Below are 15,542 nucleotides of genomic sequence, written 5' to 3' on the forward strand. Positions count from 1 at the left end.
CACAAGTTTAAGTAGGCAAGCTGTTTCCTTCTTTTTCTCTCCCAGATTTTCAACTAACTCTTGGCATTTAAAAAATCATTTTCAATATACGTGAGAGAAAAACAATGGCACGTAGAATTTTACATGGAATTAACAAAACCATATTTTGCATTCACTTTGACCTTACACAACAATTTTGTCTGCGGTGCATGATTATGAAATTCAAGAAAGAGCAATGGAAAAATGTGACATTTAACAGAAAGTTAAACCGCAACAAAAGTTACAAGGTAAGCAGCTCCCAAGGATAAGACAAAATCAACACAAAAAGAGGGAGCAAGGGAAGTATAAATCCAAGATAGCAGTTTGTTCAGGAATTCACATTCTACCCTACAGTACTGACTTTTGACTTATTGATAACTACTAATTACTTTAATGTTCATTGATACTTTCATATCATAAGTTTAATTTTAGATTGAGGACTTTTCTGCTTTTTCACTCTTCTTGCTCCTCAGCAACATAAAGAATTTTGTCCGACTCTTGAAGTATCTGGGTTCCTTTTTGTATTTAAATAGCTAAATTTCAGTTGCTTTTTAATTTTCTGAAGAAAACACTGCATATATTCCCTACGCATATGGAAAATGCCTCTCCATATTCTGCATGTGTAGTTATTAGTTTTGTTATAGGCCAATTTTGTACATATGAAAGTCAGATTAATGGGCTGAGCTGTTCACTTGATTTCTTTTTTATTCTGCTAAAACATTTGAAGTTTTTTCCAAAAAAGAGCAGCACCTAATTTACACATGCATTTATTTTTTAAAAAAGTAATTTTACAGCTAAGCATTATAAACAAAACACTATAGAATTATTAAACACAGCAGTATGTAATTAAACCAATGTACTAATTAAAGGTTTTTAAAATAGCTTCTAACTTGATTTGCATATGGAAATGTGGGGCCACAAATTGGCACCAGCTTCTTTTTTATAAAATAACAGTGTGATTTGCTGCTGAAAACTTAGAACGAGATGTAGAACAAGGCTGCCTAGACCTCGGGTTAACTGGCGCGTTGTTACTCATGGCATTTTTCACTGATCTAGAAAGAAGGTTACACAACCTGCTGTGGCAGCGCAAGATATTTATTGTTCTATATCTGCGCAAAGTCCTTGCCTTGTTACTAGCAGGGCTGCCTCCCCCCCCACCTCTTCTCCCCCCGCTTGGTGTTTCTAAGTATAGTGACAACCTCACCAGGGTTTACTAGTAGCAGCGCAAGCTCAGTGAAAACCTGGGAAATCTAACTGAAACACGAGAGAGCGCTTTATTTGGCAGTGCTAAAAAAACCTGGGGACAAATGGCTGGGCAGCAGTGGAAGTGCAGGCTGCACAATCAATAGGCAGAGAACTGGATAGAGACTCCCTCCGCCGCCGGATCGACACTCGACAGCTGAGAGACTATTTTTTGCAATGGTTGACTAAATATGGTCAGGGAAGAGAGAGGCACAAGAGAGCCTGTTTGCCTGGGAGTGCATGTTTCAAATGCTTAGCTGCCTATAAAGCCGTAACAGTTTTGCTGGTGCCCCCTGAGTGGGAAATACGGTTGGTGTCTTCTGTAGTGTGCGCGCGGGAGCCCTGACCTCGCTAGCTGACTTGACCTCTGAAGATGGAAAGTAGCTTCAACACAGACCTGCCTACAGTTAAGCCTGGAAACATAACCTCAAGCAAGAAAAGATGCAGTGCAATATCTAAGGAACTAGAAGAAACCAATATTTGCCGGGGGAGGGGGGAGTCGATTGCGCCTTTTTTTTGTGCCTCTTTTTCTTTTTTTTTTGTTTTTTTTTTGGAAGCAACTCCAACTTTTGGGGGCTCAGTTTTCAGTTTTTTGTCATGGTATTTTTTTTTCCTCTTTTCTTTTTCCTGTGATTATTTTCATCTGACAGTGGGCTAAGTTCACCTTCCCTTGGCTTCCTAGCATCTATCCTTGGAGTCTTAACTTTCAGTCCAGCAGACATAAGGTATAATTTCTATACATCATCCATATTTTAGCCTTCCAAGAAAGGCAGCAGGTGCCAATTAGGCACCCATCTTCATGCTTTTTTTTTTTCTCTTTAAAGTTTTATCTATTTAAGGTGGTGAGGTACTGTATGCACCGACATTCACCCCCCCCTTGCCTCCCCCTCCCATGTAACGAAGAGCTGATTCAGCGAATAGAGTGAGAGAGCACTCAGGATGAGATGGCTGCTGCTGATGTGTCTCTAGGTCATTACCTCTCTTCCAACTGCAAATGCTGCATGATACTAAGCTTACAGGTAATAGAACGTCAGGAGACCTACATTATTCTGCACGTTTAAAGGATGCCTATGACTTTCTGCATGTATAACTTATTTACTAGAATGTTTCTTTTTTTTCCTGTTATGTTAATCCCTCTATGCTGGGAACAGCTTAATTTGGAGTGTGTTAAAGTACCAAGCATTTGTAGTGTAAAGAGCAGGTTGAAAGAAAACAACATTAGTCCAAATTTCATAGCAAAGAAAAAAACAAAATCCCAACTTGCTTGGTAGGCGGAATTCTTTTTAAAGGAGATGAACTCAAAAATTGCAATGCCATTAACTGATTGCTCAATTCAGTGATGTATATATTCTTATCTTCCTATGCACAACTACAAAAAAAAAAATTACCAACTTTAAAAAGAAAATCTAATGAACAGTGTGATAGTACGATGCCGAGTTCTCAAGTAGGGTCTAAGCAAAATTTTCAAGGTGCTTTCTCTCAGACGTACATGAAAACAACCTACTTAAAAACTAGAATGTGACTGCTGTGATTCTAATGCTGCATTGCTGTTTCTCCTTGTAGTACTGTGCTAGCTACTGCTACACTCTGATTTGCTCTCTATCAGCTGCACTAGGTTTTTGTCACAAGCTGCAGAAACCCCTTACTTCCTCTACTCTCAGCTTCCCTTGCGACTGCTACATTTGCTAGTTGTTAAGTTTATTTCAAATTTACCTTCTAACATGGTAAAGATAAAGGTTACTCTTTACTGTAACCCAAATCAACTCCTGAAAAGTAAATTAAGCAACCGTAAGCTGTATATGACAGCTCCTTCGAAGTCGAAACCATACCGTACCTCAAATATTTAACTACCGTACCAAACCAAAGCACACTGAGTCTGACAGAACAGGGTTAAACGCGACACTTGTTTCTTTGAGGGTTTGTTGGTTTTTTTTTTCATTATCAAATATTCCAAGTGTGGACAAGATTTTGACCGAAGCAGGTGAGTGCCAATTTTAAAAAATGGGAAAATCTGCTTGCAGAAGTGTTACATAGGTATTAGCTTTCACATACGACCTTCGGCCTAACAATCCAAATCCTCTCTCAGCAGTTAGAGGTTGTTTTCTTAATTCGATGTCATCATCTTTACGATAAGCAAGATCACCGGTGCCATACTCTGGTTGGGGTGCTTTTTTCATTTGTTTGTTTTGGTCAGGGGGTTGTTGTTGTTTAAAACAAACTAACCCACTCTGAACTATAGCTGAAATCAGCATAAACCTGCAAAGAGTTTGCAGAATATGGGGTGGGATGCAGAAAAGCATGGAAGTGGGATTGGGGAGGGTAGAAAAGTAGGTTTATGACTGCCATATTAGATGAGTCTATACTTCTCTTCAGGACACTTGGTGCAAACTGCACATCAGCATGGAAATCTGCTAGAAGACCTGGGAGGAAGCTGAAGGTTTGACAGTGGAATACAACTATGAATTTCAAGAAAACATATTGCAAAACTTCCAACAATTCAACTCTCCGCTCAAACATGATCACTCAGAACAAACAGCAAGCGGCTGCAAAAATCGGAGAAGCGCTTCTAATGTCCATGCCATCCCAGAACAATGAACTGTAACCGGCTTTAAGCCACCATGCAGGTAAATTGCATTGTAAAGTTCAGTTAAAACAATAAGTTTATTTTTCACCACCAATTAATTGTAACATTGCTCTTTCAAAGAATTGCCAGCCTGAGTTTTATCTAATGACAGCAGTGGAAAGCAGCAAAATATTTTTCAGGTTCATCTGACAGGTAGTCAAGCAACTCTACGTGTACCTGCTCAGAGTACATACTTCTTTATGTACCCATATGAACATACAATGCTATGGAATGTAAAGAAGTATGTATTTTTGGCAGGCACAGAACGACCAGTAAGAGGAAACTAAACAGCTGCTGGAAGAAACAGGTTTCCCTCTTGTTTGAGTGACATTCATGTGACAAATTATCTTGCTAAGGGTCAGCTGGTATTGCCAAAATAACCCCCTAACTTGTTAGTAGCAAACCATAAAACATTACATTAAGTGACTATAAATGTGGGTAGAAAGAATTGTTTACAGCTGATAAGCACCATATCAGTTGTAAACTAAGAATTCAAAACAAGGCTGGAAATGAGCCCTTGAAATGCACTGATTAAGACAGCAGCATAGCTGCAAAATTTATCATCACCAGCACTCTTCACTTAATAGATCCTAAACTAATCTTAAAAGCCTGATTATCAAAACGTTATCTCATTAAAAACAAGCCACTGTTTTATTAATCACCACCAGTTCCATGTACTTCAGATGGTAGCAGTTAAAATTTACATCTACCATAGAATATTTAATCTAAAGGTTGCAGCTAGGACACAAGTAGAAACAGCTAAGAATTTACAACTATAGTTTAGAGAAAAGGAGAGCAAAAACAGTTGAGTGTGATAACTTCTGCAATTTAATATGCGAGACTTAAGTTGGAATTTTCTCCAAATCAGCACTTATTATGCTCACTGAGCTCTTCGATACAAAGTGCCATGTCAGGTTTATGCACAGAAAGTGACAATACAGAGATTTCTAGGCCACAGTCACTAGTCAGCGGATTAAAGCTATTGACAGATTCCTAAACGAAAACACAAATGAGAAATACAACCTAGGAGGTAAGTTATCTTAAATGCTATTTTCAAATAAGCTGAATTTATTTTAAATGCAAATTTAAGAAAATTGGCCATGGAAATATGACCAATATTTTGAAAAATTCATAGCATTCAGAAAACTAAAAGGATTCTGCAACAGTTTCAAGTTCTAAAACCAATATTAATTAAAATACACCAGGACACATCACCCCTAGGCAAAGACACTCAGCATCACATTCAGGAGTAAGGAAAAATACAAGGAAATACCTCCTGGCTAATGGATCCAGCCATTCCTATTCATGACAGCAGCCTTCTAAAAGCAGTCATTAAACAGAGTATGACTACAACAAGTAGGCACATTTGGCCCCGACTAAAGGTTCTAACTCTACCCCCATGCTCACTAAAATGTCGGGGGGGAAAGCTAAAGCACCATTTTTAGATGAAGAATTGTACTTTTAAATACTCATATAATTCTCAAATAGCTAATTACACACATAGCCTGCTATTTATAATACCTCAAACTACAGAATAATTTATATGCAAGAAGAAACATTATCTTATCATAACTATTTTGAGTAAAAACATTAGTATTTGCTTTAAATCTATTTCTCTCACGAGCAGATATTTTGTCCTGAAGACTGCAGTACCTTAACATCTAAATTAAAACCTGTTTTTTAGTAGGAAACAAATGAAACTGTAGTAGCTTTTCTAAATGGAGCAATGCTACTGAACTCAATCATGCCCACAGAAGCAATTAGTTATTACGAACAGCTTTACAGAGGGGTTAATTGCTAAGCATTTACTGCTTTTCTCGAGGAGTTCCTGTCCTCACTATCAAGGGATTTCACTTCCACTACATTGTCAGACCAACTTTTTAACAGCTTCAGCTTATTTTGAAAGGGTTTTGGTAACAATTCATCATGTTGTGTACTTTCTTGTCTTCTTTGTATAACATGGCAATGCTATTCCGAAACAAAATGAAAGTGCAGAGTGATACAAAAGTTAAAATTATAAGTCGACATTGCTTCCTGTGAGTTCATGTTAGCAAATCTCTAAGAATACATATCCAGTCACTCTGAAATGTCACATCCATCACTTAGATCAGCTGTTCAGTTTTAACCGAGCACACGTTGAACTCTGGGCATCTGCTGACACAGTTGTAACTCAAACATTTCAACTGTGTGACTGACAGGGATAACAGATGCTGACATTATCAAATGCTACACGGCTTTTTTTCCACAGCCGTTTTTTGTCCCGATATGGCCAGTACATGAAACTGTATTGCCATCCAAAAGCACACTTGAGCAGCTGTATCGGTAAAATAGTTCCTGTATAACCGATAAAAATAGAAACTAACTTTATAGCCATCTTTAATGCTTAAGTCCAAGCGACACACCTGCTACGTTTCTATTAGGATACATGGTGTTGGGAATATATTTACATAAATCTTCTCACCAGCACCAGACTACGCCACAAACAGATGCAGGCTATACTTGACACACTCCTTACTGCTGAATGGCTTGAACTCAGGCTGCCCTCTTCTTCCCACTGCAGTCAAAGCTCAAAAAAAACTCGGCACAGAGCATAAAAAAAGCTGCATGAGCATGCAGAAATGTATTAAGGGCTTTAATTTAGAAGAAATCAGACGGAGCTCCAGATAATTCTTTAACAGTGGTGTTTTCCTGGCATGAAACGTTTTTACATGTGCGATCAGGGTGAAAAAAATTATCTATCCTGCTACATTATATAATAATTCCTAAAAAGTTAATACCAACCAGTGATATAGTAATGGAATGGAAAGCACTTGACATTTATACTTGTGCTAACCAACTACAGCACCAAAGCAGCTGCAAAAGGGAACCTGCCAAAAAATGGGGGGGGGGGGGGCAGGCAGGATGAGGGGGAAGGGAACAAAAACCTCCCTACTAAGGTTTAATACCAAGAGGCAAGGCAGTCCTACACGAGTAGAAATTTTAAGACTGAAGTTTCTGGTCACCGCTCTAGAATTTCATTACTGCAGACAGAAAAAAAAAAAGTTAAACTGTGACTATAATTTCATCTGAGACTTATCCAAAGAACCTCAAGGAAATACTTGAGGAAGGAGCAAACTTGTACAAGTTTGCTGTACAGGCCTTTCTGTTACACAGCTTCCCATTTTGCCATCCTCAAACTAGTGAAGTAATTTAGATTTGCATTGACTAGAAACAAACCTGTAACACAGAGGAAAGCCGCATGCTCTTTGTGAACTGTTCACGTAGTTAAAAATACGTTACTGAATTATAACCTTCCTGCATTCCAATGCTTTGCTAAAGCTGGTAAAATGGAACCAAATCACCTCTTCAATGGATTTGGTCCCCTTCAACCAGCTGTAGCTATGCATTGATCACTGCTGGATTTCTTATGTGTTTAAAAATGGACACTAAGTACGCTCAGAGCAAATATGCAGTTCTCTCAGTAGTTGAGTTCAATTACTCCAGGCAGCTTGAAGATGGGAGGTAACAAGGTGCGTAGCAAATTCTGTATAATAGGAAATTCCAAGGTTGTATTTGTAAATAAACAGCTACTGTGTTTAATATTCTGCCCATATGCAGTGAATGTTCATCTCCTACAACATGTATAAAAGAAGATAGGTAAGCTGTGAAATAAACACATTTTCCAATGATTTATTGTCTCTTGCATTTTTCCTTCAAGTCTGTTGCCCTTTGTAGCAGAAATGACCAATAAAGAGATCAACAGGAAGCAATCCTGGACAGTATTGGTAGGGCAGGTGTGCTTTGAGGGCAGCCTTCTCTTCCTTCCATCCCCTTCCCTCTGTTTTTTTTAATTACACAGGGGAGGAAACTCTACAGGGTAGGAACTGTATTTGCCATCTTGTACACTGGGCATATTTACTATTTAAAGATAATAAATTTGTCAATGACCCCAACAGCTACAGGCGAACCTGCCATCTAATTATAGCTGTGCTCTCGGAGATTATATTCTTTCTCCAAACCAACCTGAACAAAAGTATTCTTTCAAAGCATTTTAATATAATGTGATAAGTTTTAGGAATATGGGGTTTTTTTGCACTCAGCTTCAGCCTACACTTACTGTCAGGATTGCAAATATGAAAGCATAAAAATCACTTTTACTGGTTCAGAAAACAACTGTACTCTGATTACCTCAGAACTTGCCTCTTTGAGGACCTTCACAACAAAACAGCACTTAAATCAGAGATGCTCATTAACACTAATTAGAGGTAAGAAACCCCACCTTGAAAATGAATTGCTACAGTTAAAAATTCCACTGCCAACCAGTTCAAGCCATCCGCAAACCTAAAACCAAGGGCAGGTCTGTCTAATAAGACAATCATGAGGAAAAATTACAATTCCATTTTAAATCATAATCGTGCTAGTTAATGAACATGAAAATGACAGTCCTTGCTCTTGGACAGCAATGGATGACACCTGCATCTTACCCCAAGACTGTAATTTTTCATTTGAAGCCCAGCAGAATTTATTACTCTGAAGAACCAGTGTTACGCATGTGCAAAGTCAGGTCAGCTCTAAAAGCAGCCTCATCTATTTAAGATGCTTGCTGCAGTGTGAATACAGCTCTTTTCATGAGATACAATCAAACCTAAAACTAACTGGGACAGCGGATATACAATACGCCTACACTTCAGAGTTATGTCTTCAGCTCAAAAATCTGAAGTCACAGGTATGTGAATAGATCAAACATAACCAAGAGTTGATAACACGGCAAAAATAACCAACCTGTACAGTACTTTCAAATTGTACTCTCCTTTTTCTGTCTGAAAAATCTCATTAACACTGAAGAGGAAGAGTCTGACAAGCTTTGAGGTTCACAGTACTTTGAAAAAAAGTCCAAAATAAATGCACTTTTAATACAACTCAGTTAAAAATCATGAACAAGAAACCATGTATTATATAAAACCTTAACTTCATCTAAATTTTTTTTAGCTCCATCCCCCGTGCAGAAGTTGAAAGCTACCTACAGCATAAACTGAATAACCTCCATTCTATGTTTTAAAATCATACATTAGCAGGAAAAAACAGAAGTCCTGTTTCTGTACCAATTCACAAGGCAAGAAAAGCAGCAAATCATTACAAGGAGATATATTCCACTAGCAATAGAAAGCTCTCCAAAACACTCTACACCTTGACTTTCAGAAAACACTGCCAAACCGTCACGGAATATTAACTGCTGAGACAAATCTAAGCTATTTGAAAAAAATTGCTATCTTCCTTGTAAAACTTCTGTAATACTCAAATGTTTAAAATAGTAATTTTTTTAATATGAAAAATGAAACACTTCCAAATGTTCTTCTCAGCACAGTTTGTGTGGGTTTTTATCTTGGAGATTTATCTCCCTACTGTTAGTAAAGGTCAGAATCCAAACAGAAAGCAGACTAGGTTCTGCACTGAAAATAAAACTGGTTCCAAACACCTTTTTTTATATCAACTGGAAGTAATTCTATGGCAATGTAGTTCACTTTATTGTGGTATCAACACATTTAACACATGCGTTTATTTTATTATCATTAATAAGGAAGATGGATGTGGACTTTATCAATACTTATATAAATAGTATTTTACAAGTATAGATATAAACACATGCATACATGCTTATATGCACGTGACTATATGTTTAACTTTTAAAATAACATTTATAAAGTAACACAATATATCTATATTCCCCTTAAAGTCATTTTTATCTTTAACCTGCAGGTGAATTCAGTGCATTGCATTCAGGCACCTCAGCCTGAAGCCACAAACTATCCAGGAAAGCTTAGATCAGGAGAGATAGGTCTTTTAAGTAAGGTTTCAAGCAGAATATATTATGTACTGCTTGTGACCTATACCAGCTACAAGCTAAAGTTCAGGGGGCTATTTTTAACAGTGTCTTAAATAGGTTGCACTCAGCGCATTTAACAGATTAGAAAAACAAAGAGGCAAATACAAAACTTTTGGTTTCATTCAGAAACAGGCCAGTGGTAGAAGTACAGAATCAACAATTATAACGACCATCACTGAAGTCTTGAAGAAAATACAACTTAACTCCTAAATGAATAAAACTATTATAATGATTTGGCGGGGGGAGAACTACATTTTTTTCAAAATACATTTCTTTTTATTTCATTTTCATTAATTCCTTCCCAGGTTGATGTATAAAATAACTAATCCCATGCACAAATGAGACTACTACTTCAGTGAGGGAGACAACATGCTCTCCTTTTACACGCTTCAGACATGTTCAGAATATAAGCCCAACCAAGAAAGTAGATACCTAACAGCTTTACATGTCTAACTGGTTTAGATGCAAGTGAAACCTCATGTATAGGGAGAACCTATACAGGGTTCAAATCATTAATACAAGAAATATTCTCCTATTCTTCCAATAAAAACTTTTGTAAAGGAGAGAGGATTCTGGGAAAAATTGCACTACGCCTCACTTCCTACCAAGCATCAAACTGACCCAGTCTTAACTATGGTTTGGATCTCTCCAAAGAAAAAAAACTTGCCACTCCCAAAACACCCACCCACAGACAAAAACTTCAGCATTCCCATGGAGAGCATTTTTTTCCATACACTTTCCCTGCATCTGCTATTGGGATCAAGATTACACAAACCAACTAACACAAGCATCACAGAACAAAAACCTAACAAGAAATATCCCACCTCAGTAACTGAAGACAGGAAACAGAATTCCTGGCTAATGCTGTTATGTACACACAGAGAATTCACATTAGGTAAAGAAGCTACCAAGTCAGACTCAAGAGAATTTTCTTCTGAATGCCAAAAATAAGCTCCCTTCACTAGGCCCTTAACATGTTCCCTTACAGACCTTTTTACAAGCACCACAGAAAATAGTAAACACATTTATTGTTCCTACCAACGCTTTCAACCACTACTTTTTCCTTTGAATTGTGATTCCATATACATATATCAATACTTATGTTTACTTTTTAACTACCAGACTTGATAGCGATGTTCTAAGAGACTAAGCCAGATTTCATTTCCATATATCAATATAGAGCCTTATTAGTTCAACCTCACTCAACTGAAAAGCAGGATTTAGTAAAGTTAAACAAGTAAATAAACCCATTTCTTGTTTTATGTAACCTATACCGAATTCTCCGCCATATGATAAAATACTATTGAAGTCTTGCCAGAAGGACAGCTCCGAAGAATACCATTTATCCACAACGTAATAAGCAAGAACAACGCAGCAAGTCTTCTGTTAAGTTCTATCTAGGCAATACAGCTTCACATACAAGAATTCCTTAAAAACTCAAATCCCTTTCCCAATTCCAATATTCAAGAAGGGAAACTTTTTTACAAATCCTATCTTAAGACCTTAATTAAGAACTCACTCATTGAAACGTTTATTGGCAAAATTTTACAGCCACAACAGGAAATTTCTTTGGGATTTGGAGTTATCCGAAGCCAGCCTTAAACTGAGCAGACTAGTAGGTTCACTCTAATAACATCTTCCCAAGTATTAAAAATTTGCATACCTAAGCAACATCAAAATTTAAGAAATATACTTGCAGAATCACAGAATAGTTTAGGTCAGAAAACATCTTTAAGATCATAGAGCCCAATTGTAAAATTACATGCAGTTTTAAGGTTCTTTTGAAAGAATTCCATAGTTCTACCCCCCCATGCACTTGTTTTCCTTTTACAAATGATAAAATAATCTTTAAAACCAAATCTTTACCTAGGGTTTCCTCTTAGTGCAGCATGGTGAAGAGCATTGAACCCATTGTTGTTGGTGATAGTAACATCTGCTCCAGCTTCTAACAACACAGCAAGGATGTCATCACGCTTTTTACTTATTGCGTCATGAAGTGGAGTGTCACCTTCAGAATCCTAAAACCAGAAACAGTTCCCATCAATTCTTGCACGCACCCACACTGAAGAAAAATATGCTTAACTATTACTAGCAAACTGACTACACAAACAGAAAACAACTCCTCAGACTTAAAAGTGTTGCTGTACTGAAGAGCTCAGAGGGAGCTACTTCTGATCTCGCTCTGGTTTTGAATATGCTTCAGTGGGTAATCCTACCCAGGTCTCCAATATCCTACAGTCACACTGCCACCAGAACTCAAACCCAGAGCCTTGCACCCCATAGTACTGAAGACATCAACTTCTCTGCGTCTCCCATCTAGATGGAGCTGATGCCCAAGTTACAATTTCTGAGTACTAAGACAACAACAAACCTAACGCAAAAGAGAGGAGACCAGACAGGCAGACGGAGGCAGGGAATTCTGAGTAATGAACTCAAGACTGAGACAGATATTAACTACGTTTAAAAGACAATACCAAAAGTAAGTGTGAAAATAAAAGCATAAGCAAATCAAAATAAAATGCAGTCCAAATAATAAACTTAGGCACATCTGTTGTTTTAACTGAAGCGAATCATTTTCCATGAAGCAAAGGCCAATAGCATAAGCAACATTAAGCTGTTAAACTCATTATGACTTATATCAGATTATAGGACACAAGGTACATGAAAATATTTCAGTGTATAATTGAACAGGCAAAGAATTTATATTTTTAGCTTGACGTTTTCATTTTTCAAATATCCCAAATAAGGGAAAAATACTTTTTATTCCTAGAAGTGTTTTGTACGTTATTTATTCAAGGACCTAAATGGCTGGACTGAAAAGGAATGCCCTAGACTAACAGTAAGAAAACACATCCATTTAAGCTTATTTGCTGCTATACAGGCAAAGTCTCTAGATTTATGATTCCAGTAAAACTCTAACACCATATAAGTCAGGAAGTCTTTTGTCACTGACACTGACTCAACTGCAAACTGACTAACACAGGAACTGAACATTTTAGCAATACACTAATATGAAAACAAATCTTGACAATCTTTACAGAGAGAATTAAAAATCTGCCAAACAGTAAGTGCCAGAATATGGAAACACTTGAACCAGTGTGAATCAGTTTGCCAAAACAAAATTATGTGGCTTTAATTTGATTTAATTGATCATATTTCCCAAATTTACTGTTTACAGACTAACATATGTTTCTGTTTTCACAGTGAATTGGCTTGAAGGGCAAAGTGCTGGCCAGTTAAATTCCAGTCATGCCTCAGTCTGACTCCCCTGTGTTCTCATCCACCAAATCTATTGCCTACTCACATTTGCACATTGGAGTTTCTCAGCACACAGGATCCAAGAGCTCATTATTTTCAATGACAATAACATTTCCTAGATGGAGTTTCATAGCACCATTTTACTGAATTATTCAATTGAAATGGACTTCTATAATTTAAATTCAGGCACATTCACTTCAGCTACTCATATATCATATATCATTATGATACACAGTCGTCCAATATCGGGCTCAACACATCAGGCTCCTTACTGTATTTACCGTTCAGCAAAAAAAAAACAGGGTCTGGACGTAAGCTGGCCAGCAGCTCAATCTCAGCATGATCAAGACAGTACCTACAAAGCCAGGTGGAAGCAGGTAAACAATCACTACATTCACTGATTTCAATAAAGTTTGCTCATCTTTTTTTACGAGGATATACAGCTTCAAAAAAAGTCACTGACTACCTTGGCAAACCAAGCAGGTAAATGTACTAAGGTATATCTTTATTTACAGAATCATAGAATGGTTTGGGTTGGAAAAGACCTTAAAAATCATCCAGTTCCAATCCACCTGACATGGGCAAGGACACCTTCCATCAGACTAGGTTGCTCAAAGCCCCATCCAACCATGCCTTGAACACCTCCAGGGATGGGACATCCACAACTTCTCTGGGCAACCTGTGTCAGTGCCCCATCACCCACACAGTAAAAAAATTCTTCTTAATATCTAATTTAAATCTTGACTCTTTCAGCTTAAAACCATTAGCCCTCGTGCTATCACTGCACTCTGACAGAGTTGCTCAAGACACTACAGCTTTTTCTTTCTGTTGCAAATCTCTTTAAGCTTCCCCATTCTGATTTGTTTTACTAATGCACCGCATGCAGCTGAAATCAACTCAGGCAGAATATGGATGCCTGCCTATCTGATAGCAGGTTTTTCCTCCACCTTCTCAACAGGACATTGCACTCATGTTACAGCTTCCGCAACATTCATTATAGATAAAACTCCCTGTGAAATTATGGTACTCGAGGCCCTTTGCATGCGGGCTTTTTAGATAAAAAGGCTGAATATTTAAAAGAGTCTGGCTAAACAATACTATCAATGAAGAGGTCAGCTCTGAAAAAAGGTTTCTTTTAACACAGCATCAGCAGCCAAAAAATGCAAAGCTGTAGCTTGCAGAAGTAACAAACAGCTTGTGGATTCAACAGAGAAATTAATGCGGAGAAAAAGTTAGTAATTACAGATAACTAGAGTCTGAAAATTCCAATTAACATCAACAGGCTAGAATAAATAAGGTGGCTATCCAGCTGTCAAGAAAACAAATAGATTTAATAGCATTTTTACTACAGCTGATCACATGTCAGGGTAGAAGCTGGGACAGATAACTTTGCAAGGTCCATTTCTTTCAATCCCATTTTCCATAAGTTTTCTATCACCTACACAGAGCAAATCATACATTCAGTAGCTAAAAAGTTGAATCTACATTAATATTTACTTTACCTGGAGACTAGGATGACAGCCAAAGTCCAGCAAAGTCTTCACAACTTGCAGGTGACCTTTGTTGACAGCAATATGCAGTGGAGTCTGTCTGCGTTTGTTGCGAGCATTCAAATCTGCACTGCCTCGGTGCAAAACCTCTATCACAGCACCCTCATCTCCAAAGGCTGCATGATGGACAGCTCTGTCTCCATCTTTGTCCTAAAATAGAAATGTTAAGTCGACACACATTATTCCACATTTCTTTTGCAATTAAAAATATTAATTTAAAATTAACAAATGTACTTATTTGATTTCTTTAAAGAGAAAGGAAAAATTAGACAAGCATGGTACCATTCAAATACCTAATTAAAATAATTGTTCAAACCACAGCAACAGAGGATGAAACATCTGTTAGTATATAAACATACATTCCGTGACTTATGATATATCATATACAACAATTGCCCTGAATCTTTGTGAGATATGTTCATCAGGAATTCAAATGGATTCATTTGGGTTTCTATTACAAATAACCAGTGCCAAATAAAAAAAGACTCAAAACAAAAAAAACACCACAAAACCTACAAAACAACCAACAAAAAACCCCACAAACAAAATCCAAGCCCCAAAGGTGACCCTTCCTGTAACTCACAAAGCGTTCCAGATTCCAAGTCATGATATAAAATCAGAGTATGCTTTGGGCTGTAAGAGACCTTAAAGATGATCCAGTTCCAACCCCCTGCCATGGGCAGGGACACTTTCCTTCAGATCAGGCTGCTCAAGGCCCCATCCAAATTGTCCCTGAACACCTCTGGGGATGGGGCTTCCATGACTTCTTCAAGCAACCTGTTCCAGTGCCTCACAGGCAAAAAATTTCTTCCTAATATCTCATCTAAATCTCCCCCGTCTGCTTACCACTGCCCTTCATCCTATCCCTGCACTCCCTGATAAAGAGTCTCTCCTCAACTTTCCTGTAGCCCCCTTCAGGTACTGGAAGGTTCCTATAAGGTCTCTCTGCAGCCTTCTCTTCTCCAGGCTGAGCAATCCCAACTCTCTC

The 15,542-nt window shown here is 37.7% G+C and overlaps 1 protein-coding gene and 1 long non-coding RNA gene across 3 annotated transcripts in view; one reads left to right on the forward strand and one right to left on the reverse strand.

Annotated features, from left to right (window-relative positions):
• Window positions 1–15,542, reverse strand: part of MIB1 (MIB E3 ubiquitin protein ligase 1) — an 80,968-nt gene that overhangs the window by 29,282 nt on the left and 36,144 nt on the right. For both annotated transcript variants that reach the window (XM_054058531.1, XM_009563246.2), the window contains exons 11-12: window positions 14,507–14,704; window positions 11,613–11,764 (exon numbers count right to left, since the gene is read on the reverse strand). In XM_054058531.1, coding sequence (XP_053914506.1) covers window positions 11,613–11,764; window positions 14,507–14,704 — 350 coding nt within the window. The remainder of the gene's footprint in view (window positions 1–11,612; window positions 11,765–14,506; window positions 14,705–15,542) is intronic.
• On the forward strand, window positions 1,261–11,606 carry LOC128851228 (uncharacterized). Its single transcript, XR_008448498.1, has 3 exons — window positions 1,261–1,985; window positions 2,085–2,279; window positions 3,634–11,606. It is a non-coding gene; the product is annotated as an uncharacterized LOC128851228 (long non-coding RNA).

Source organism: Cuculus canorus, chromosome 2 (assembly GCF_017976375.1).
Source record: "Cuculus canorus isolate bCucCan1 chromosome 2, bCucCan1.pri, whole genome shotgun sequence".
NCBI lineage: Eukaryota > Metazoa > Chordata > Aves > Cuculiformes > Cuculidae > Cuculus > Cuculus canorus.